Genomic DNA, 23789 nt, shown 5'->3' with positions numbered 1-23789 from the left:
TTTTAAATTTTTTTTTAAATAAATTGTTTATTAATCAAAGTAACAAAAAAATAAGGCAATGTAATAATAATTACAATTTTTTTAAATTTTTATTAAATTGTTGATCGCTAGATGATAGGCAAGCGCAATTTTGAATGCAACAGATATTTCTAAATTCATAAAACAAAAATATTAACACAACAATTTATTTTTAATTTAGTACCAATTAACATTAATCAGTTTATTCTACAAATAGATCAGTTCAATAAAGGTAAAGCAAGGCAATCAATATACGTTATACGGATGTAGTAATTAAAAAACGTTTAGTAGGCTGTTTGTATACAATTGCATACAAATTTACTGTAGTAAAATAAGTATTATTTGAAATTTTCCACTGCTAAAACAATAAGCCACGTGGTTGAAAAAGGGATCTCTTTTCCTCTCTCTTACAAAAATTGAACCTAAAAGAAAAAAAGAGAAACGCGTGGCATCAAAATCAAAGCACATGGAAGTATATAAATAAAGGAGTAAGAAGACCGGCTTCAATACTTAAAAATGGTTAGGTAAAACGTAAGACTATCTTTAAGAAAAGAGTAGTTTAATGGCAGACACTTCTTAATTGTGTACATTGCCAAAAATAGTTGTGTTTTAAAACTTTATTGTAAAATGAATGCAGGCTTTGAATAAACATACAAAGAATTATAATGCGGTTGAATAGCGGATTAATTATTTAACCTCATAGTTAATTTATTAATCGTTGGTTATTTTTTGCTTTCTAGAGAATTTAAGTCAATAAAAGTTAAAATTTAAGCAAAATTATGTCTAGCAAAGAAGACCAAATAAAGGTAAATAAATATTTAAATATTTTATTATTACGCATAATACTATCTAACATGATATAACAATTATTATTCTTTATAAACGATTATATTTTTTTATTTTGCATAATTTTAAAAGTAACCAATTTAGCCTTTATTTTAATTAAAAATTTCACAAATGGGCTCGAACATACGGTTAAAGAAAACTAAAACCACGCGCTAAATTAAAGTTAATCATTTATCTAACTGTCTAAAGCATACTGCCATATGCAATATTGCTATTCCAATAATTTGTTTTATTGAAAACTAGTCAAAAATGGCGAAATTTTTTAACAAGAATTACAATAGCTGTTTTTATAAAAAAAATTATCGTTAATGGACTTTTGAATTCGTTAATAGTTAATGTTAAAAAATTGATAATTACATAGCAGTTACGTCATTAGCTTTTAAAGATTGGCCCTTAAAACACTTCTGCTTATTTTCAACTCGTTGAAATTGCCCTTATTCACATATCTGGCATTGTTGATGTCATTTCATCGTTATACACGGAACAGATATATCATGTACATTATTAGGGAGTAAAGTGCAAACACCAAGCGATCTATTTTGGGTTGATTAAACGTTTTCTTTATTTAACTTCACGGTAAAAAAATAACAACACCATCGTTGACTTTTGTTCGCAATAATCGATCAAAAAGTGCTAAAAATTATTTAACCCCTTTTGTCTAAAATAACGCGTATTATAACCTACTAATAATCTTAAGGGGCGATTAAACTAAATTACTTTAATTAATACCAAATGCAAATAATTATCGCGTCTGTACTGAGGATTATAATTAACTTTTTTCTTTAGAAAAATTTAACAGAGCCATGTGCAGAAGCGTTAGTGGAAAGTGATTACAAAAATAAGGTAAATAATATAACATCATAATTATATTTCGTTAAATTTATATTTTACATTACTTAAACTTTGCAAGAGTGTGAAAATGCTATAAGCTTCATAAAACTGGATTTTTTTTAATTATATGCGAATATTATGTTACGTAATTTAAAACTTTTTTAATTTAGACTCCTGATAGAGAAACATGGAACAAAAAAATTGATTTTATGTTATCCTGTATCGGGTATGCCGTGGGTTTAGGCAACATTTGGAGATTTCCGTATTTGTGCTATCGAAATGGTGGAGGTAAATATACAAAAAATCCATTTTTGCTTGGACTTTAAATATCGATTGCACAAAATACACATAAAATATATTGCGAAACGTTTATTGGCCTAAACTACTGTACGAAATTAAATTTTTGTCCATGTGCAAGTTAGATTTTAATTAGGAATATCGTAATTCATTAAACCAGGGGTCATTTAATTTTTAACGTGTCAATAAACTTTAATAACCCGATAAGCTTTAAGTTTTATTTACACACGGGTGTTTAATTAGGGTAAATAGGGCTCAAATCGGCGCCAATTTGGTGAGTAAGTTGTCCGCATCGCTTAATTAAAACGTCGCAGATGCCCGCTCGGATTTCGAACGCTCATAACCTCCTTAAGTGCCTGACGTCAACAATTAAAAAACCACGTGTGGTAACTCTTTATTTGATCCCAAATAAAAAAGACCGGAAAAATCTTGATTTTTTTTAATATCATAGAACAATAAGTTGACACTGTTTTACGAGAAGGCTTTAGTTATAAAACTTTTAAAAGAATTAGCAATGCTTTTGTTTTTTGCGAATTGCAGAATAACATACCATATTGAGCAAATTCTTATACCCCAAATTAAGATCAATCAAAGCGTTTTGTAAAAAAAACATAGCTATTATAACCCTTTTTAAAAAAATTATATTTATGTTTTTATTTGCATTTGAATATATAATATAGTAAGATGGCTTGTAGATCTTAGAAAAAAATCTTAATATTTTCTTTCCTCTTAAACATACAACGCCCCCATTAAACTATGTTTACAAAATGTTAAGTAATAAAATCATTAAAAATGGAATGTAAGTTAGAATTAGGTTACAATATTATCCCTGGAAGGTAGTTAACAAGGTTGTTTACTCTTTAAACTAACATAAAATTTTGTGTTTTTACCCGATACCTAAAAAGCAACGAGCTTTTTTTTCAAGGTATTAAACGAACTCTTGATTTATTTTTAAATTCTTTAAAAATTATGTAAATGAAAAAAACTTTTTATTTCACCCCTATTTTGTAATTATGTTTTTTTTATTTTTTAGGTGCCTTTTTGATTCCTTATTTTATATTTCTAATAATTTGTGGAATTCCGCTGTTTTTTCTTGAGCTTTCTTTTGGGCAGTTTGCCGCATTGGGACCAGTTGCTATTTGGAGAGCTTGCCCTCTTTTTAAAGGTAGGGCTTTTGCTATTTAAAATTTTTTTAGATTTTTATTTAAATTTGAATTCAAGCTTTTAAAAAATGTGTTAATTCTGGTCAGGTATTGGATACAGCATGATGTCGATATCGTTCATAGTTTGTATTTACTACAACGTTATAATTGCATACAGTTTGCACTACATTTTTAATTCATTTACTACCGGTCCTTTGCCTTGGTCGAATTGCGGCAATTACTGGAACACGGAGTTTTGCAGAGACAAAACATATAGTATGTATATATAACTTATGTGAACTTTAATAACCTATATTTCTTGGTAGCTTTTGTGTTTCGGTTAAAATTTTCCGTGACTTTACCAAGTACTGCCAACTTGGTATGGAAAATTTTAAAATAAGTTTAATGCAAACTGGTAGGTAGAGTGTAAATATTGTTAAACATTTCCGTTTACATAAAGATTAAGTGTAAAGCCACAAATTGCAAATATTTGAACAAAATTAAGTTTTAATATAAAACGTCTTTAGTGTTTTTGCTTTTATATTACTTTTTATAGACCATAACTAAATACTAATCCAATCTAATTCAACCAAATATTCACGCCCCCCAACTGAATCAAAACTGGATTTTAAGTGTCCGAAAATCCAGTTTGGTTCGGTTAAAACCAGTTTTGATTTGATCAAAGACAACGAAGTAATAAACTTTTATAATTCGATTATCAGATCTTAATATCACCTCAGCACCGGAATGGACCGGAATTAACTGCACTGGCGGAACCGGTTGGTTCGAGAATATCGGAACTTCGCTTGTATCCGCCCAGCACTTGAATAACACTTTGTATAATGGGACGACTTGGGTGAACGGAACGATCGTAAATGGATCTTGCGTTTCATTCACGACAGCTTCACAAGAATATTTTAGGTAAAAAATAAATCCTTAGTTAAATGAACATAAGTTATCAATATAATAACATTTATTATTTTTTTTAATTAAAGACCATATGATGTAAAATTTAAAATAAATCACTAAACATCTATGCAAATAAACATTAAATGTTCTATAATTGAGGTACACATAAAAAAATTTTAAACATTGTTGTTATATAACTTTAGTATAACATGCTTAGCCTTGCTTACTATTCCCACGTTGTTTACTGAACTGTGTAAAGAGTTCAAAATTTACAACATACTAGAGCAGTTAGAGTTCATTGTTTCGTTTTCAAATTTTCTACTGCAACAATATCCTACTACACGGGGTATCAAAATATATAAGACCACCACAAGCTGCTTTTTCTTTGTTTTAGTAAATCAATATAGGCCAGCAAACCACAGCAGCTTATAATTGAATACAATCTTTGTTTAAAGAAAACGCGCATTGATTTTTGGTTAACTTAGAAATCCATTGACATATTGATGGACTGCTTTAGAATCGATTTCCATACAAAATAAACTATATTGTAATACATTGCTTGACTTAGTTTTGTTTATGCAGTCGAAAGGTTTTGCGAATCACGGAGAGTATTGACGTGGTAGGCGGCATGCAATGGGAGTTGGTTGGATTCCTTGCGTTGGCTTGGGTTGTAGTGTTTGTATGCTTATTTAAAGGAGTCAAATGGTCCGGAAAGGTAAAATTACACATTTGTTTATTTGGAACAAAATTTGTTATATCGTTTTCGCTAAAAATATTGTTATTTGACCGTTTCGTTTAAAATTTAGGCTACGTTTATAAAACCTAGGTAAAAAAAATTGAAATATTTCAGAATTTTCAATTTTTTTTATAATACAAACTCTTTAGTTGTTTTCATCAAAAATTGAATTTTGTTTTTTATATTCACCCAATCTAACCACTTTTTAATACATTTCTAGGTTGTTTATTTCACAGCCACCTTTCCATATCTTGTCCTGATTTCACTTCTAATAATCGGAGTCCAACAGGAAGGGGCATCAGAGGGAATTCGGTTTTATCTTCAGCCGAACGTAACCAAACTGCAAGATATTCGAGTAGGTGTTTCCGCTTAGTGTTTTTCCATTGAGGAAAACTATAGTAGGTTACCAGGTTAATAAACGTTTGTTGTTTTTATGTTAAAGGTGTGGTCAGATGCTGCTGTGCAGATATTTTACTCATTAGGGGCAGCATGGGGAGTTCTGATGTCATATTCCTCTCTTAACAAGTTTAACAACAACGTTTACAGGTACAACTAACAACATGAAAGTGTGTATTTTAACTGACCACTAAGCAAAAAGTTTTATTTAAGAATAAAACAACACAACTTTGAAATTATTTGTTACGAAAAGTTAAATCTAAAAAACATGTTTTGTTGTTTTTTTGCAGTTGTTTTCTTGGGTAAAATGGTAAACATATTATTATCAAAACCTGTTTATTAAAATTAAAAAAAATAAACTACTAAAGTGCTGGACCGGGGTAAACATTAAACTTAAAGGAGAAAGTCCAGTTCGTTGTTTTTCAAAAAAACGAGTTTATCATTTAAATAATAATATAATGTTTTCGATCGTTTAGGCTGTATTGTGTAATGTAATATCAAAAAAGGAAAATATTATGTTAACTTTTACAGTCGTAAATAACAGATTAAAGGGACAAATATTTACATTTAAGTTCAAGGAACAAAATTAGTGCAAAATATTTTCTTAAAACATTAACAAAATGAACCTTCATATTAAATACATAGTATTTGACTTTAACGCGTTGACTTTAAACAATCCATTTTTTTCTTTTGATACCATTCAAAAGGCTTAGCAAAATAATACAATACAGTCAAAAGTGCAAATATTTTATTAGGATATCTTTTGTTGTTATAGAGACGCGTTATCGATCTGCACAATCAATTGCTGTTCAAGTGTTCTTGCTGGGTTCGTTGTGTTTTCAGTGTTAGGGTCGCTGGCCCATCAAACTGGCAGCGAAGTGAAAGATGTTGTTGATCAAGGTAACAAAAAACAAATAATTGCCTAACATTTTTTATTATAACACAAAAATAAATGCCAAATTTAAATCGAAGCTTTCAGTGTATTTCCATCCGCCATTTCTTTTTCTTTCAAGATTATAGTTTACTAATTTGTTTTAAAATGGATAAAATTGGGTAAAATTGTAGCAAGAACACGATATTTTAACATATGCAATAATTTCCGAAACTTGATAGCTATTTCCTTTAGCGGCGTAATGCGTAGAGTTAATGTCGTCAACTCATTTATTACATACACCCAAAAACAGTAAACAGGTGGAAATTTCCAACAAAAATTCGCTTGAAATATAACTTTTGTTGGCAATTTGTTATCGCAAATGCAGCTGTATAAATCAATTATCCAAACTTGAAGGTTAAAACCGTATTTTTATGACTTTATATTAAGGATCGTTGTTGGTTATTTTATTAAGTTATCGTTATCGCACTATAAAATACCGCCTTTACTCAGAACTTGTTAATTGATCGCCCTTTGGACTTGGTTGTGAATTTAACAGCATTTGTATTGTGCAAACTTTAAGTCTAGACTCGTAATAAGTATTTAGGTCAACTGTAAGAGATATTGAACTTTGACTTTTACAAATCCGTCGCCTCTTTTTACGCAAGTTAAACATCATGTAACGAAATTGTTGCGCAAATTTTTGATTGTTTAAATTACGCAATTTTTAGAAAAGTACACCAATGTTTAAGACCTAAAACCAAACATTTTTTTACATATCGTTCTAAGGGGATAGGTTTTTTAAATTTTTATCGGGTAGGGGTGTGTGGTTGGGACGCGTTTAAGCTATTCGTGAGCGCCGGGCTCAAGGGCAAATAGTGTGACATTGGTGCGGATCGAACCCAAAACCTTACGGCTCGTAGTCCGACGCCATGACCGGTTCACAACACTACCAAACATTTAAGATCTCTGTTATTACATCTTATTTAAAATTAAAAAAAAAATAGGACTAAAATTTGTGATTTGTTTACTTAAGGTGCTGGACTCGCTTTTGTGGCATACCCCGCAGCAGTGGCCAACCTTCCGCTCGCCCCCTTGTTTGCATTTTTATTTTTCTTCATGCTCTTTAATCTTGGTCTCGACAGCCAGGTAACAAAACGTTTTGTTTATTTTATTTTTGAATGTAACCGGGAATCTAAAACGACTTTACAAAATATCCAAAATTTACAAGGCCACACAGTATTGCTATAAATACACATTTACTACAATTTAAGTATTATCTTTTAAAATAAAATTTCAACTTTTTCGCTAAGGCGCTAAAATTTGGCCAACATTTTTTTGTAGAAAAAAAAAATAGATAAACAAATTTAGTACATTTTAAGGAAATAACAATTTAATATAATGCGCTAAAGTTTTAATATTTGATGACACCAATATTTTATTAAACTATATTTTCTTACAACACAATCCAAACAAAATTATATTCGACTAAAAGCAGTTCGTTTTAATTCCCGGTTTTCGAAATCAAAATAACTTAATTTTTTTATTATTAAACAGCCACAGTACAGGTATGTGGGTACTTTTATAATAATATCATTAAATGTGTAGGCCTATCAAAATAAGAAGTGCTATATTAATTTAAGATAACAAGCTTAACAATACAACTATGCAAAAATATTTATTTATAAAAACCAAAAAATTATATGTTATATTACTATGGCACTTCTTTTTTTGAAAACATAAAATGTTTTGATTTCAGTGTAAAATAGGATTTAGAAAATGTGTTTAAATCATGAAAATACGTTGCCAGTTTTCTACACAAAACAAATCTAACCTACTGTTTTTTTCTTATGTGTTACAGGAAAATGTTATTCTTATTTATGTTATTACTTTTTTTAAATGTTTTTGTTGTTATGTGAATGAGTGAGATTATATATGGAATGCAACATCACATTGTTGCATGAAAAAATGGACAAATTTCAAAATTTGATAACAAGATACTTAAAATGCGTTTTAAAAAACGGTTTAAAAGTATTTTTGTTTATCAAATCCAAATTAATTTGCATGTTAGAAAGTACCCAATTTCAGTAATGTCCATTTAGTATAATCTGTCAAAAATGCAACGACAAACAAACGTTTTTAATTCTAGAAAGTTTTTTTTTCCAAGTTTTGTCCTTGTGCTTTTGACGATTTATATTAAATTGATATACTTATTACACCAAAGAGTTAGACTCTTGTAGGTGTGAACACTTATGGTGTAAAATGGTTATGGTGTATGAGTGTGTATATACTAACGAAAAATTTTCCTCTTTGTGTTATGTGGTGTATAGAATTATGAGTATGGGTACGGGGGGTTCTGCTCCAGGCTTGAGACAGCAACAGCCCTCACTAGACCGGCCCAGTCCAATGGTATAAACCGGTAATCATTCAAAAGTGTAATTTGTTTCGTTTTTCTATTATGCCAAGTGGTTCGATTTTTCTATATGCTTTGCTATACCAATTGATCTATTAACAGCATTCGTTGTATATTTTAATATACTTTAAAGTCAACTTAATTTATCATTGTTTAAAATTTAACCATTTTATCTTAAATCTTTTTGCATTTATCATCATCTGCCATAAGTTAAAGTTATATAATCAGCTCCAAAAACAATTTGTTAAAGGCATGTTTTACTTACGTTTAAATCTACGTTATTTAGAGTAAAAATAATTTGTCACAAAAAGTAATGTTAAAATAAGTTTAATTTAGCAAGGCCACTATCAAATAGTTTTAATATGGCATAAATTCCTAGTGAAAAAATTCGTAAAAATCCTAGTATTTTACAGGAACAGAAATAACTTTTTTATTAAAACAATTTTTTACTTTTACTTCCCTTTTTACATGCTGAACATAACATTTTTAATAAATTGCTGCCGAAAAATTACAAGTCTATTTTATAAATTAAAAGTTTTAAAAAAAACCTTTAACAATTTTGTATTTTTGTGGAGCAATTTCTTAAAAAATTTATGTGGTGGCAAGTTCTTTGTATTTTACTGTTTATATTTTTTCGGTGCATTATTTGTACATGTAATCTTTTATACAAGGGCTGTTTTTCCTAGCCTTTCATGGTTTTACACTTTTGAAACCTTTTATTTAACCTTTGCAAAGCACAGAATTTTTCTTTTACAGGATTGCCATAAAGTTTGTGGTATTTCATAAACTTTTGCAAAAAATCTAAAAAAACGTGACATCAAACAAAAAATTACAAGCTTATATATTCGAACTATTTGAAATACCACAAACATTTACCAGAAATATTTAAACTCTTTCTAACTTCTTATTTTGGGTTTAGTTTGGAATGATTGAAGCAGTTGTCTGTGGTTTATCAGACGAATATACCTGGCTTCGTAAAAACAAAGCAATTTTTATCGGATCTCTTTGTACTATACAATTTTTGCTTGCTATTCCAATGGTGACAGAGGTTGGTAATTAAACATACATTTGTATCAAACAACTATAGATTGTATTAAAATGTGGTTAAATTATTAAATAAGATTTTGATGTTGTTAAAGTATATTTATAATACATTGCCATTTAATGTTTAGAGTGGAATGTATTGGGTTAATCTAATTGATTGGTATGCTTCTGGGTTTCCTTTAATGGTTGTTGCTTTAGGAGAAATTGGCTGCATCGCTTGGATATATGGTTAGTAAAATCGTCAACCAACTTATTTACTACAGTGTACAGATCAAATATTTACTTTACTACTTTTTTATAGCACGAAGACTAAGCTTTCTAATTGCACTTTTTATAGGCGTTGATCGGTTCTTGTACGATATAAAATGCATGATTGGACACACTCCCTTTTTATGGCAATATTGGAAAGCAACCTGGTTGGTTATTACTCCGATTTGTATCTCTGTAAGTATCAATATAAATAGTGTATAATAGTAAGGTAACAACAACGTTAAATATTCGCATTCAGCATATACCATCAACCTTTTTATTTTTATGGGCGTTTTTTTAAATAGTAAAATACATTTGTTAAAAAATGTACTTTACATTTGGCGTAATATTTAAAAAGAAATATTATTTTTAAGGGCTTGATCATCACACATCTCTCGTTCTACGCTGCTGTGACGTATAATAACGACCCTTACCCAACCTGGTCTGAAGTATTAGGGTGGCTGTCTGCAATATTTTCCATTATTATGATACCGGGTTGGGCTGCTTATCAACTAAAATATCACCCAAGAGCTAAAGGGTCATTTATGCAGGTAATTTTAGTTAAAAGAAAAAGTAAATAGGAAGTTTTTAAAAGAATCTTCTTAATTTGTACATGTGATTACATAATTGTAAAAGCACACCAATGTAAATTGATGAGTATGTCTAATTAACACGAAGCCTTTTGTATGATGTATTTTATAATGTGTTAATTTTAAAACAGAGATTGAAAGCTGTTCTAAGCTGCGATCCTGAATGGGGTCCCGCGGATAAAAGTTTCGTCTACAAATACGCTTTAGACAAACAACTTGAGAATTTGGAACAAGAAAGATCATTAAAATGTTGCGGGGAAGTAAGCACACCGAGTACACATTCAGCTATGTCAGATCCACCATCTTATGGTTAAAATACCTACATTGAATACTTGAGTCAATGTCGATCTTAGTTTTTATTATTTCTAGTTAAACAACTTTGAAACAGAAATATTTCGCTTATAAGAAACGCTCAACGAACTTTCGTTTTTTATGGTTTTAGCATTTTGGCACTTTTTTCGTCTTATTTGGTTATAAGATAATGTATATTGCATTTTGTGTTGGTGTTTTTGCTTATAAGTTAGTTTTATAACTGTACGTTTTGCCCCAACATATCAATGCACAATATATCCAAAAGCTATTATCACCATTTTTTAACTATATGACATGTACTGATCCCAATATAAACTCAAACAGTAGTAAGACATCGTTTTTTTGCAATATATTTTCACTGTTATATACTATAATTACGTTAAACAAAAACCAATCGGCTTCATTGTAGTATCTAATTTTTCTCAGTGTAAATTGTCATTCAAAATATAAAAAAAAAATTTAAATCATGGTGTTTGTTTGCTAAGGTTAGGATGCAAAGGTTTAAAACGCGAGTTTCTGGAGAGACCAAGACGTAATGAACGGGAAGGAGAATTTAAAGTTGGTTTTAAACTTGGCGAACCTATTTTTCCTGTTATAATAAAAATTGTTTGTAATAAACAATACTTAAAGAAAAATCCAGTTATCTAAAATGATTTCGTATTAATATCGTAGATGTAAAAAGACCGACTTTAGTCTTATACATATGGTTATAATTACCTCGATCCAGTCTCGAGTAGCCTCTGGCAGTTTTGATAGTAATAAGCATATTGGCAGATATTCTAACGGATGGGTTTTGGCTTGGCAAAAGTTGGTACTATTTATATTGCATTACTGTAGTACAATATAAATTAAGTATTTTAACGTTAAAAAAACAGCCAAAACTATGTTATATTTAATGAAGGCTGAACAACAACAAATAAAATAGCCATTGATTTGGATTCTTGTTAAAAAATGCAAACTAACTAACCTGGTGCATTCCAACTTGGTTGTTTAATTTTAATTATAGGCTTCACTAAAGTTTTTGGTTTGTTGTTTATTATATTGGTCCTGGATTTTAAAACTTTTGCCTTGGAAGCTAAAAAATTAAAAAAATTATTAAATAAGTATATTACAAAACATCCAAATATGCAATATAAAATTTATATTTGGTACATATTATTAAATTTCACAAGGTTTAAATAAATACATACCTATTTTAGGTGCTAGGGATGCGTTATGTTTTTCAATATCGTTTTCTTTGTTTTTACTAGGAGGCGTCAATATTTGAATTTCTTTTGTATTATATTCTTTTTTAGAACAAGGTTTTTGAACCTTGGGTGTTGTTTTATTATTTTTTGTTGATTTTTTCGGCTTTTTAATTTCTTCCAAACTGAATTCACTGTCATCAGAATTTACTCCCATGTCAGAAACATCATCTATTTAAGAAAAATTTAAACAAAAAGTTATGTTATAAGAAAATTTAATTTTATTCCCATATATGTATGAGATTTACCTTCTTCTTCACTTTCTACATCTGACTCAACATAATCTTTATCTTCATTTGATTTATTTATGTTTTTGTCTTCTGCAATAATATCCTCCACCTTGCAAACTGTTTCACTTTTTTCACAATATGAAAAATATAAAAATAAAACAAACTATCAAAAAAATTGTAAACATAAAAAATAACAACGTGATTTTTTCTTGTTAATACCTTATGCAGTAAAATAGAATTACCTTTGTTTTGGTGAATCAGAATTCATTTTTTTATCTAAAGAATTTTTTTCTTTCGTTAATATGTTCTTTTCTTTAGATTCTGATTCTGTTTTACTTGTATCCACTTCGTGTGAAGTATTTTCCTGTAAATTTAAATAAAATTAGTATGTGCTCCGAATAAAAAATTTATTATTGAAAAACATCTTACTTTTGATGATATTGAAAGTTGAATTGCTCGATTTAGGTCTTCTTCCAATCTTATGTTTTCCCTATCTATTAACCTGGTTTAAATGTAATAAAAGGAAAAATAAATTAAGAATATAGTTTAAAATTTTAGTAAATTAGATGATGTATTTTTTACCTTTGGGCCTTTAAACTAACATTATTTTCTCTTTTTGTTTCAACTTTTGTTTGTTTCTTTTTTGATTTTTTTGAACTGGGTTCATTGGATACAAAATCATCATCACTATTATTACTTTGATGACTTTTTGAATAATCAAACTTCTTTCGATTTCTTAAAAATATAGATACTACAAGTTAAATTAAAACCTAAATTGCTGGAATGCTAAGAGAATAGCCAGCCAGACAGCCAGATAGTTAAAACTTTTAAGTCAAAAATAAATATTCTTTTTTTTCTTTGAATTATTTATCATAAACTTCAATTAGGTATTATAATACAGTGTTTTTACCTTCTGGATTTCCTTTCTTCCATTTTTTTTTCAGTGAAAAACTTGTAAATAACTTAATATTACAAATTGTTTAACTTACTATAAAAACTCACAATTTCTATTGAAATTTCCCGCTAGATTATTGGGACAGTCCCTAAGTCAGACCAATTTTTGTAGATATTCATTTTCCAGTTACTATTAACAACAACACGTGGGTTCATAAAACAAAATTTTATGTAACAATGGAAACTGCTAAAAAACCTAAACTTGACGAAAAAGATATTGATTTAAACGGTTCTAATACATTAGTTAAATCAGAAGACAAAATTTTGACAAGTTTTATAAAATGGATGAAGGAAGGTGGATTTGAAATATCAAGTAAACTAGAAATTACAAAAGAAAATTCTTGTGCCAGATATGGAATGCTAGCAAAGGATGATATTAAATGTGAAGAAGTCATTTTTTCTGTTCCAAGGTATATTTTTTATTTACTTTACCCTTGTTCATTTATGTTAAATATTTAAATTTATAAATTGCCATTTTTAAATATAAACTAATAAGGTATTTGTTCAATTTAAATTTATACTTTATATTTTTTAAGATCTGGGCTGCTTTGGGAAGGTAATTGTAAAATCACCAAAGCTTTAAAAGATGCAAAAATAACCACAAAGGGTAGTGGATGGGCCAAATTACTTCTATGTTTAATGTTAGAATACACAAGCAATGAATCGAAATGGAGACCTTACATGGATTTTGTTCCACCAGTTAATTGCATGGATCAACCAATGTTTTGGAATACAGATCAGTTAGAATGGCTTAAGGGTAATTTGTTTTGTAATTTTTAAATTATTAAGTATCAGCGTGGTGTTGTTGTAAGAACACTTGGTACACCACATGAGGTCGTCGGTTCAATCCCCACTGCCCTCATGCTGTAGCAACCTTAGGTAAGGTGCTATAAACGGTATGAAACCCTGCTAAGCCAGCACTCAATTAGCAGCATAATTATCAGGAAATTATAATCTATATAATATCCAAAACTGCCACAGGCAATTCAAGACTGGTTTGAAGTAACTGTTGTTACTCTATGCTTAGGTCGCGCATTTGACCTTGCCACATCGAGGATAAAGATATAAAAATAAAATAAAAGTGTATATACACTCGGACATATTATTTTACTACTATTGTTTTTTTATAATTTCACAAAACTGACTTTTAGGTACAGGAACATATGAAGCTGTTATGAGAGATATTTGCTCTATTGAGTTGGAATATAATGAAATCGCCTTACCCTTTATTAAACAAAATGAGGGTATTGGATTTGATGCAAAAGTTCATAATTTGCAATTATGGAAATACATGGTAATTTAATTCTGATTTGTACTTAACAGTTGTACATTTTAATTTAAAGTGGTATTGTTTTTTCAATGTGATAAAAAAATTGTAAATATGAAATAGAATTGGGGTAAAAACAATTTATATAAAATTTTTAGGTTGCTTTTGTTATGGCTTATAGTTTTACAGAACCAATGAAGAGCGAAAATGATAATACTTCACCTAAAATGGTAGGCAACCAACAAAAAACTTTAGACTACCTTACTTAGAAATAAATTTATTAAATATTTAAAACTAAATTTTAGGTTCCCTTAGCTGATGTGTTAAACCATGTTGCAAACAATAATGCACAACTTGAATTTGAGGAAGATTGTTTACAAATGATTGCGACTAAAAATATCAAGAAAGGTGAAGAAATTTACAACACTTATGGCCAACTTCCAAACTGCAAATTACTACAAGTCGGTTGTAATTTTTCGTATATACAAAAATAAGCTTAAAAAGAAATGAATCTAAGGAATGTTTAACATAAAATATGTATTATTTTTTTCATATGTTAGTTATATGTAAAAAAACTTCTAATGTGATTTAAACACTTGTAAAATTTAAGATGTATGGATTTGTGGAGAAGGATTCTTGTAATGTTTACGATACCGTTGACATCCCCGTTTCAACTATTTATGAAATAGCTGGCAACGATGAAAATAATAACTGTTTTCCTTGTTTAGAAGACAAAAAAGAATATTTGCTCGAAACAAGTAAGAATTATTGTACTTATTCTGAGATAATTGTGGCAATAATAATGCAATATGTATAGCATAACTGGTTGTCAAAACCAAAAAGTATAAACGTTTTAGAACAAAGTTTTTAATTTTTTACTAAATAGTTTTTATACTATTGTGGTGTTTTTGATAACATTAACTTTTTTAGTGGACATAGAACCAGAAGATGTCCTCACATTTAATGAAAATGGAGTTTTAAGTTCAACTTTGTTCAAAGATCTAAGTAAAGTTTTACCCATGACAGAAAAAGAATTTTCCGATTTTCAAGAAAATGAAGATTCCGATTCTGAAAATTCTGACGATTCAAATTTATCAGATTCGGAAATGTTTGTTACTTTTCAATTTAAAACCATCACAAAAATGCCCAAATCTGTCAGAAAACTGTTTAATGCTGCAGCAGTTCAAACTTATAAAAACTATTTTAATTTTAAAAATGAAAAGTGCCCAAATTCGGAATTAATAGAAAGTAGATATACCAGAGCTAAACAATTAGTTCATGGACAACTAAGGTTATTGGATTTGCTAAAAACTGCAACACAATAAAATATGTGCAAAATCCAAAGTTATTTTTAATATTGTTGTTAAAAAAATGGTGCAAGGGGAATCTGTAATTTGGTATAAATCACTTTAATAAAATGCCTTATCTGAACTGGCTCAATATAAAAATTTATTAATAAAACGAACATGATATTTTATTGAAGTCAGTCTATTTGTAGTGTATTACACGCAATACAAATTATTTGGTATAAGCCAAGATATAGCAAAATGTCTAATAAGCTACAGATATAAAACTAAAGTTCTACACAACAAGTAAAATAAAATCAGTGTATTACTCCAATGGGTACAAACAATCTTTATAGAAAATATTCAACAAATATGTTGCTAAGTAATAAATGAGACTTGGGGCCCAACATAAAATGAAAAATTAACTAGAGATTATCGAGTAACCTTAAACCTAACGCAAAGTTAATAATGCAGAGGTAATAGTTGCTTCAAAAATTAAAATTTGAGTTGCTTTAACAATACATTTATATATATACAAATGGCAGTTCAAAAATTCACGTTGAATTAAAATTAATTCCCATCTAAAGTTTTTGACCTGCAGCATACTGCTTTTGTTACACTAATTAGATCTTTCAAACGTTCTTAAAATTTCAGGCAACTAGACAGGGGGTCGTTAAGGCTTTCATGGGGCTTTTTGTTGGCCCTTCTTTCCGATGAGAGATTTGTGAATATGTGGAATAACACCTAAAATAAAAATTGTTTAAATTAAAAGATGACAAAACTCTAAAAATCAAAGTTCAGCTTTAATAAATGTACACGTAATACAAAGTTGGTACAAAAATAGCGGAACACAATATTTTTAACAGCAAAACTTTAAAACGCAATATAAGATGAAAAATAAACTCGAAAAAATTTGAATTTACCTCCTCCAGCGATGGTTGCTTTGATGAGCGAATCTAATTCTTCATCTCCTCGGATGGCCAACTGTAAATGACGAGGAGTGATCCTCTTTACTTTCAAGTCCTTGCTGGCATTTCCTGCCAACTCCAAAACCTAAAAACATTCAAAGTTATTATTTCAGAAAAAAATAAATCATATTTAACGCTTTTTTAGTTTAAATTGTTTTATAAGAATTAACTATTAGTTTATAAATACACAAAAAATTTAAAAACTACCTCAGCGGTCAGATATTCGAGAATAGCTGCGCTGTAAACTGCAGCAGTCGCTCCAACTCTTCCATGAGAAGTTGTTCGACTTTTAAGATGTCTGTGGATACGACCCACAGGGAACTAAACCAAAAATATTTGTTAAAATTTAAAAAAATAAATTTAAAATAAATTGTTTTAAAAATTAATTCTGTCAGTCTGTCACATCAGTTTTTATAATGTTTGAATCAAAAAAACAATATTTTCATAGAACTTTGAAGGAGTTAATCATCATTTGTGAACAGTTTGGCGGCCATTTTGAATTTCAAAACGAGAAAAGTTTTAAAAATTACAAAAATAATCTGACAAAAGCAAAAACCACTTAGCTAGACAATCGCAATAACAAAAATATCCACAAAATAACTTTAAATCCCGATAAAAAGCAAGAAATTGAACTTACTTGTAAACCAGCTCGCGCCGATCGAGAAATGGCTTTTGCCTTTGCTTTTCCAGAATCTTTACCAGCTTTACCTCCTGCCTAAAAGTTGCATAACACTTTTAGTATATTGTAAATAAAATTAAAACTGTCCTAACCATTCGTTTTTAGACTGAAATATTCATTTAGGCTGGTTTCTAATGCTACAAAAAACAACGCCTTGATTTTCTGCGCAGTTGAATAAACAAGCGAGCTGCGCAGTAAAAAAGCTAAATTAAAAACAAAATTGATTTCAAAATTACCAAGCTAATTTACAATTTTACCTTAAACAAAACCTATGCCCGTTATCCTAATATTATACAGAAACTAATTATGGTGGGTTTTACAGTGGATGGTTTCAATTTACTAACGAAATTTGCAGATATAAACTCACCATTTTGTCTTTAGTCAAACTAGTCTCTCCGTGAATTGCGCGTAAGTTGAATGACGCGTCACCTGACCGGAAAAAAACGTTTGTCTCTTAGAGAACTACGTCACAGAAATTTCAGCCAATCAGCGGGCGTAGAGGACTCTTCAAACAAAGGCGGTTTGATCGAATTTCCCGCGTAAAGTTAAAAGCTCAAATTTTTACTCAAGCTCTGGTTAGAATTGCGCCAAATAAAACTGTTTTGTCACACTTGGTTTAGTCCTAGTATTTATTGTTTACATTCACGAAATTCCCTTTTTCTTTTCTCTATTATCCAAATAACTAGGATGGACGCCTGCAGGGAATATCCTTTGTTTTGGATTATATCATTTTATTCTATTTGACCTATTTCGAGTTTAATTCTTTTGTTCTACATTTTAATAATATAATTAAATAATTACCCTGATTTAGAGCTTTATGATAAGCGTCTAAATTCAAAGTAATGGCAATTATTAAATGGGTATTTAAAAATAATAAAGGTTTTTTTATTGCAAAGAACACCCAATTTTATTTTATAAAATGGCGAATACACAAAAACTTGAATGAAATATGAAAATGACAGTGGAAATAATAAAAAAACAAATCACTACTATCGGCAAGATCGTGAAAGTGAGGTTTAAAAAAAGGTTTTTGCTAAAAGAACACAAAAGTTATAACACTGTGTATACAAAAATACTGGATTAAAAACACTGCACCACAACATTTACTTAACGCACAGCTAAGTAAGGAAAAACATTGAAGGAAATGAAATTGGATCACTGCCTGTTTGAATTAAAACAGTCTAAAGTGGCAGGCCACACTTTTGAAAATAATCTTGAATAGAAAATCAAAATTTGCAGCTGTTTACACAGAGCACTTTTAAACCATACTGTACAACATATGACTGTTAAACAAATAACAGTTTACCAACAAAAAGTACTTAAAATAAACTTTGAACAAAAAAAGTACCCAGCAAAAAGTCTTAAAAACATTATTTTTACAAATTCAGCAATACTTAATAATACTTGTACCAAAGCTTTCATTATTATAAAAAAGTATATGTTAGTTTTACACAAGAACATCCTATTAATATTTTCTTAAATATCGATTCAACCCTCTTCCTCTACCAACATCAAGATTACTGACCCCCGATGTTATAGAACTAGCATAAGTTGAATTATTTGATGAACTATGGCCATGGGTAACTGGGTTGGCAGACAGCGGAGGAAAATCTATCCATTAAAACTTGGTAATCACTTTGTTCATGCAAGAAAAGTTTTTTTTTTACCAAACCATTATATATATATATAATATTTACCCGAATCTAACAATGTTGGTTGCCTGTTTTCTGCCAAATTAATATTAAAGTTTGCAGCAAGGGTCCGAGGATATCTCTGCAAATATAAAACAAATTACTTTAATGCATAAGACTTTTTAATTAAATACCAGTTTATGGGCTTAGTATTTAGAAGTATCTATTACTGCAGTTAATCGTGATGGTATGGTAGGTCTTCTAACTTGACTACTTGATGATATACCTGCAAACAAAAAAAAATCTGAATTTAAGTAGCATAAACGCATGGTTTGTAAACTAAACATAATAAAATAACTTAACTAAGCAATAACACAGTTTGTTATAAAAATTGAACAATTACTTGAAGAAGAGGACTGATAATTTCTGCACCAATTATTATCATCTTCAATAACAACGGGAGAATCATTTGTGAGAGTTGAGTCAGTTGATTGGCTGTGTTCGGATGAGGTGTCATCATTTTTTTCATCTTTATTTGCTCCATTGAACACAGCTTGTTCAGATTGGACCTTAAAATTTAAAATAAAAAAGTAAAAATTGTCTTATTTAAAATTTAATAAAAAAAATTTAAAATTTAATAAAAAAAAAAATTTAAAACACATAAATAATGAATAGAAAAAGTTTGGTAAGATTTATTAGCCACAATTGGCTTTTTGTGCTTGAATTTTCACAAAAACCAAACCCCCTTCTTAGGTTTAATTATCTGTTATTAGGGTCAATGATCCATAAAATGGCAAAAATAAATACTGCTTATACAGGGTAACTTTATTGGTAGACCAATATTATTAAATACCTAAAAAAACACACAACTTTAAAGAATTTATTTAAAACAATTGCCCCAAAAAAGTTACCAAGTTAATTCTCTAACTATAATAAGAAATATAAGTTAAAGCATTTTTTATTTAAGAATTTAATTGAAAGGATTTAATTGGAAAATAAAAAAGTTACCTACCATGTTATTTTGAGGTTTGTAGCGTACATCTCTAGCAACAAATTGTGAATTATCAGACACAGTAGACTGGCTTGTTAAACTTTCAAGATCATCATTAGATTGGACAGTGCTACTTGAAGAGAAAAGGTTGTACCCATTTCTTTTTCTGTCAGTTTTGATCCAGGGTTTCTTAAAATAATAAAAATCGTGACAGAGTGAATTTGATATTACAATAACATAACATATGGTCCTTGGTTTGAACCTTACCGCTCCCATGCTGTAGCGCTCTAAAATAAGGCTCGGTATTTGGTATAAACTCCTGCTTAGCCAATACTTTAATAACAGCTCAATTATCGGCCAATTATATTCTATAATATCCCAAACTGCCAATGGCAACTTGAGACTCAGTCAGGATAACTGACATTACTCTATCTTAAGGTCATGAAGTTGACTTTTTTATATCAAGGTTAAATAAATATATATTAAAAAATAGCAGTAAATCTGGGATGCCAGTTTATAACTTTCAACCATATTTTACAATACAATCAAGAATTTTAGAAAAAACACTAATTTTACCTTTTCATCTACAAAAACTTGTTCTGGGTAAGTGATTTTATAGGCAGGTGGGGCTTCAACAGGTAGATGGTTATCAGTAATTTCATATCCATAAATCTGCTGAAAAGACTCACTCATCCAGTAGCTAAACAAAATTAATAAAAAATGAGATTAAAAGGTCCTTACATATGCTCAAATTTAAAGTGCCTATTTTATTGTATTGTTTTAAATAACGTTATAATTTTCAATGTGTATAATTAAATACCAACACTTCTTGACAGTCAGAACAGTGCAGTGAACACATTCCAATTTATCGTGAAAATCACATCTGTAGAAAATATTAAGTACATTTACAAGATATAACATCTTCACAAATTTAACTAAAAAAATTTATTAATAATGAACAATATACATATTTGTCAAACTTAAAGATCCCTTACGAAATGTAAGTTGTAGGCAGATATTTAACTGGTACTGTTAAAAAGGGCAATAAACAAAAAATTAAAGTGTGTATTATTGCCTGGTATTGGAAGAAAAATCAAACATGGAAGATTTACAACGATCTATGATACCGGTAACAGAAGGTCTCATCTTTCCTGCATGTACAAATAACTCTGCAGCTATGTCTTCAAACTCACATACGTTGCATAACCTGTTTGCAATTCCTTAAATATAACCATAAAATAAGTGTTACATAAAATAAATTTTATTGTAAGTATATCTATTTAAACAATCTACGTTTTTGAATTAAAAAATTAATCTTGAATAACTGAGAGTTACTACTAAAAAAAGCCGATAAAATATTTAAAAAAAAATAAAAATCTAGATTTAATAAAAAACATTAAAGATTTACCTGCTTTTGCTGAAAGCCATTCTAAACAAAATCTTGTCTTTTTCATTTCACTAGTCTGAAAATCGTTTAAGTAAAATTTTAATAAAAATATCTAAACCAAAAACTATAACTAGATATAATAAGACCAAAATAATGTATATACATATCAAATATATATATATTTTTGTATATATCTTTATCTCCGATGTGGAGAAGTCGAATGCGCCACTTAAACATAGAGTAACATCAGTTACTCCGACCCAGTCTCGAGTTGCCTGTGGCAGTTTGGGATAATATATAGATTATAAATGCCCGATATTTATGCTGCTGATTAAGTGCTGACTCAGCAGGAATTCACACCCCGTTTATAGCGTCTTACTCAAGGGCGCTACAGCATGAGATCAGTGGGGATTGAACGCACGACCTTATGTATGGTGTAGCAAGTGTTCTTACCACTACACAACGATGCCGGTATATGTTTAAGATACAACAAAATAGTTTTGTTGGGATAAACCCCAAAATTAAAAATATTTAAATTCACCCTTGTGTAAATCGGAGGATATAGCTGCTCCCTTGCATTTGGTTTTACAAATTTTAAAAGTTGGTGCCACAAGAAGTCATAATCCTTCCTCGCTTCGGAAAAGTTACTGGCCGGTATTTGATGGGTTCTTTCACTAAATATTTTAACCTCGCCTTTTAAACCAAGTTTAATTGGACCTAAAACAATAATTTGTATATTAAACAACCAAAGTTAAAACAATTAGTTAAGAACATCGATATTTTTAACTTTTGTCAACTGTTCAAAATTTGAATAAAAATTAATTTAATTAAAATATTGACGTTCAGACTAAAACCATTGTTTTTGGGTATTATTTACAATAATATTGTTTTTTATAATTAAAATATTATATATATATATATATATACCATATTATACAAACTCAAATATAAAAACAAGTGCAAAAATGTCATGGGTAATGTTTTATAATAACAGGCATAAAGTATTTAAAACTAAGTTACCAAACAAACAATCTAATAACACACCATGTTACAGTGAATAATATTGTTAATATTTAACAAAAACTTACCAGGGTTTATAAACTGATGCCACACATTTAATATCCCATCTTTTAACGTATAATCGATGCAAGCAACTTCACAAGGTTGGTAACCTTCTTCATCGGGTAGCTCAAAAAGCGATTGAAACGAAATGATATAAAAGTGTTCGTTGCAGACCTCTGAATTTAAATAAAACTTTTTTAAGTTTGAGCAAAAATATCTTAAAAAGCTTTATAAAATGAAGAAAAGAATTTTGTATTAAAATTAATAAAAAAGCAGCAGTTGCAACAATATAAAAAAACAACCAATAATAAATGCTGGCTAAATGATTTATACTCCTACATATACACAAAGACTAATACTAAAAAGCAACTTTAAAATAAAAAGGATTGCATAATAATGTTCTTACCACTGCCTAAAGGCCAAGATGATCGAATGATTTTCCTTTTTTCCTTTCTAAGTTGATCGTTTTGAGCATCCATGTCAACCCGATTCTATTAATTTAGAAATAAATTTAAATATTGCTAAAAATTTTTAATGGAATTTAAAATAACTACCATTTACTCAAAAACAACTGTAAAACATTTAATTTTTTGTTAAAAAATATAATGTAAAATTTAAAGAGCAGTTAAGAATAAAATTTTTACGTCAATAGATTGGCCCATGCAATCCAGTCTTCCTGGCCGAACTTGAGATCGATTTACCATTTTCCATTGCTTAGCCTTTAGTTCATAGGGAGCCTTTTCGTTTGCTGACATTTGCTAGAAAAAAAAACATTTCGGTTAAATTTAAATTGAATTTTATTTTAAAAGAGCATTTTCAGTTTATTGAATTTATTCCCTGCTGCTTTCGTATAAGTTTTATTGCAAATTAAGTATAGTACCACACTATCAGCTTGAACTGAACAAAAATACTTAATTCAGCAACTTTTGACAAAATGGTTATATATTTTCTGATTACAGTAATACACTAGAAATAGTACAAACTTATGCCAAGTCAAAAACAAGAAGGCAGATTGATTATCATGTTTTTATAATTAAAAATAATTTAAAATGGTAGTTGAAAAAGTTAACTTAGTCTATGTAGCGATCATAAATGTTACTCTATGTTTAAGCCATAAAGTCGCCCTTACACATTAAATATATTATATAAATTTTTACCTTCCATTTATCACAAACTAAAGGGACAGCTTCTGCTTTACTTGAAACCTTTTTTCCACTTCTTTGTAATTCAATCATGGCATCGTCGAGATAAAAACTAAAAGCATTTCGTGGCGCTTTCTTTTTCGATTTCTTTTGGTTAACCCCAACACTTTGTCCAGACACTGCATACATTTCAACTTTAAAAGCACTTAGTTATTCTGTCACAAACTAAAATATTCAAAAAATACTAAATCCTGCAACACAAATTAATGAATTTAAATAAATAAAACGAAACTT

The 23789-nt window shown here is 29.2% G+C and overlaps 5 protein-coding genes across 5 annotated transcripts; 2 read left to right on the top strand and 3 right to left on the bottom strand.

Moving 5' to 3' along the window:
* Positions 1-756: 756 nt before the first annotated feature.
* On the top strand, positions 757-11107 carry LOC145764149 (sodium- and chloride-dependent GABA transporter 1-like). The gene is made up of 16 exons (XM_082575742.1): positions 757-824; positions 1651-1707; positions 1866-1983; positions 3026-3157; positions 3243-3410; positions 3857-4055; positions 4626-4758; positions 5000-5134; positions 5222-5325; positions 5951-6075; positions 7083-7195; positions 9379-9507; positions 9632-9731; positions 9841-9947; positions 10127-10303; positions 10474-11107. The coding sequence occupies exons 1-16, from the start codon at positions 798-800 to the stop codon at positions 10654-10656; spliced, it is 2007 nt and encodes a 668-aa protein (XP_082431868.1). The 5' UTR covers positions 757-797; the 3' UTR covers positions 10657-11107.
* Positions 11038-13145, bottom strand: LOC145764150 (uncharacterized). Its single transcript, XM_082575743.1, has 8 exons — positions 13039-13145; positions 12711-12863; positions 12558-12630; positions 12371-12492; positions 12147-12253; positions 11845-12069; positions 11622-11729; positions 11038-11243 (listed from the first exon to the last, which is right to left on the bottom strand). Exons 1-8 carry the CDS (start codon positions 13059-13061, stop codon positions 11119-11121), a joined length of 936 nt encoding a protein of 311 aa, XP_082431869.1. The 5' UTR covers positions 13062-13145; the 3' UTR covers positions 11038-11118.
* A 114-nt stretch (positions 13146-13259) lies between these two features.
* Positions 13260-15794, top strand: LOC145741636 (N-lysine methyltransferase setd6-like). Its single transcript, XM_082559254.1, has 7 exons — positions 13260-13492; positions 13619-13839; positions 14234-14376; positions 14508-14579; positions 14655-14810; positions 14960-15107; positions 15280-15794. The coding sequence occupies exons 1-7, from the start codon at positions 13260-13262 to the stop codon at positions 15672-15674; spliced, it is 1368 nt and encodes a 455-aa protein (XP_082415380.1). The 3' UTR covers positions 15675-15794.
* Positions 15795-15942: 148 nt separating this feature from the next.
* Positions 15943-17803, bottom strand: LOC145764056 (histone H2A.V). Its single transcript, XM_082575624.1, has 5 exons — positions 17650-17803; positions 17241-17318; positions 16811-16924; positions 16559-16688; positions 15943-16379 (listed from the first exon to the last, which is right to left on the bottom strand). The coding sequence occupies exons 1-5, from the start codon at positions 17650-17652 to the stop codon at positions 16318-16320; spliced, it is 387 nt and encodes a 128-aa protein (XP_082431750.1). The 5' UTR covers positions 17653-17803; the 3' UTR covers positions 15943-16317.
* Positions 17804-18209: 406 nt separating this feature from the next.
* On the bottom strand, positions 18210-23740 carry LOC145758151 (protein maelstrom homolog). The gene is made up of 14 exons (XM_082572492.1): positions 23511-23740; positions 22998-23111; positions 22760-22844; positions 22380-22529; positions 21833-22008; positions 21313-21367; positions 20980-21124; positions 20725-20787; positions 20481-20604; positions 19926-20093; positions 19317-19482; positions 19144-19199; positions 18980-19055; positions 18210-18893 (listed from the first exon to the last, which is right to left on the bottom strand). Exons 1-14 carry the CDS (start codon positions 23682-23684, stop codon positions 18748-18750), a joined length of 1698 nt encoding a protein of 565 aa, XP_082428618.1. The 5' UTR covers positions 23685-23740; the 3' UTR covers positions 18210-18747.
* Positions 23741-23789: the final 49 nt, after the last annotated feature.

The sequence above is a fragment of the Corella eumyota genome, chromosome 1 (assembly GCF_963082875.1).
Source record: "Corella eumyota chromosome 1, kaCorEumy4.1, whole genome shotgun sequence".
Lineage (NCBI taxonomy): Eukaryota > Metazoa > Chordata > Ascidiacea > Phlebobranchia > Corellidae > Corella > Corella eumyota.
The sequence above is the reverse complement of the archived record's forward strand: the minus strand, read 5'-3'. Positions and strand labels throughout refer to the sequence as shown.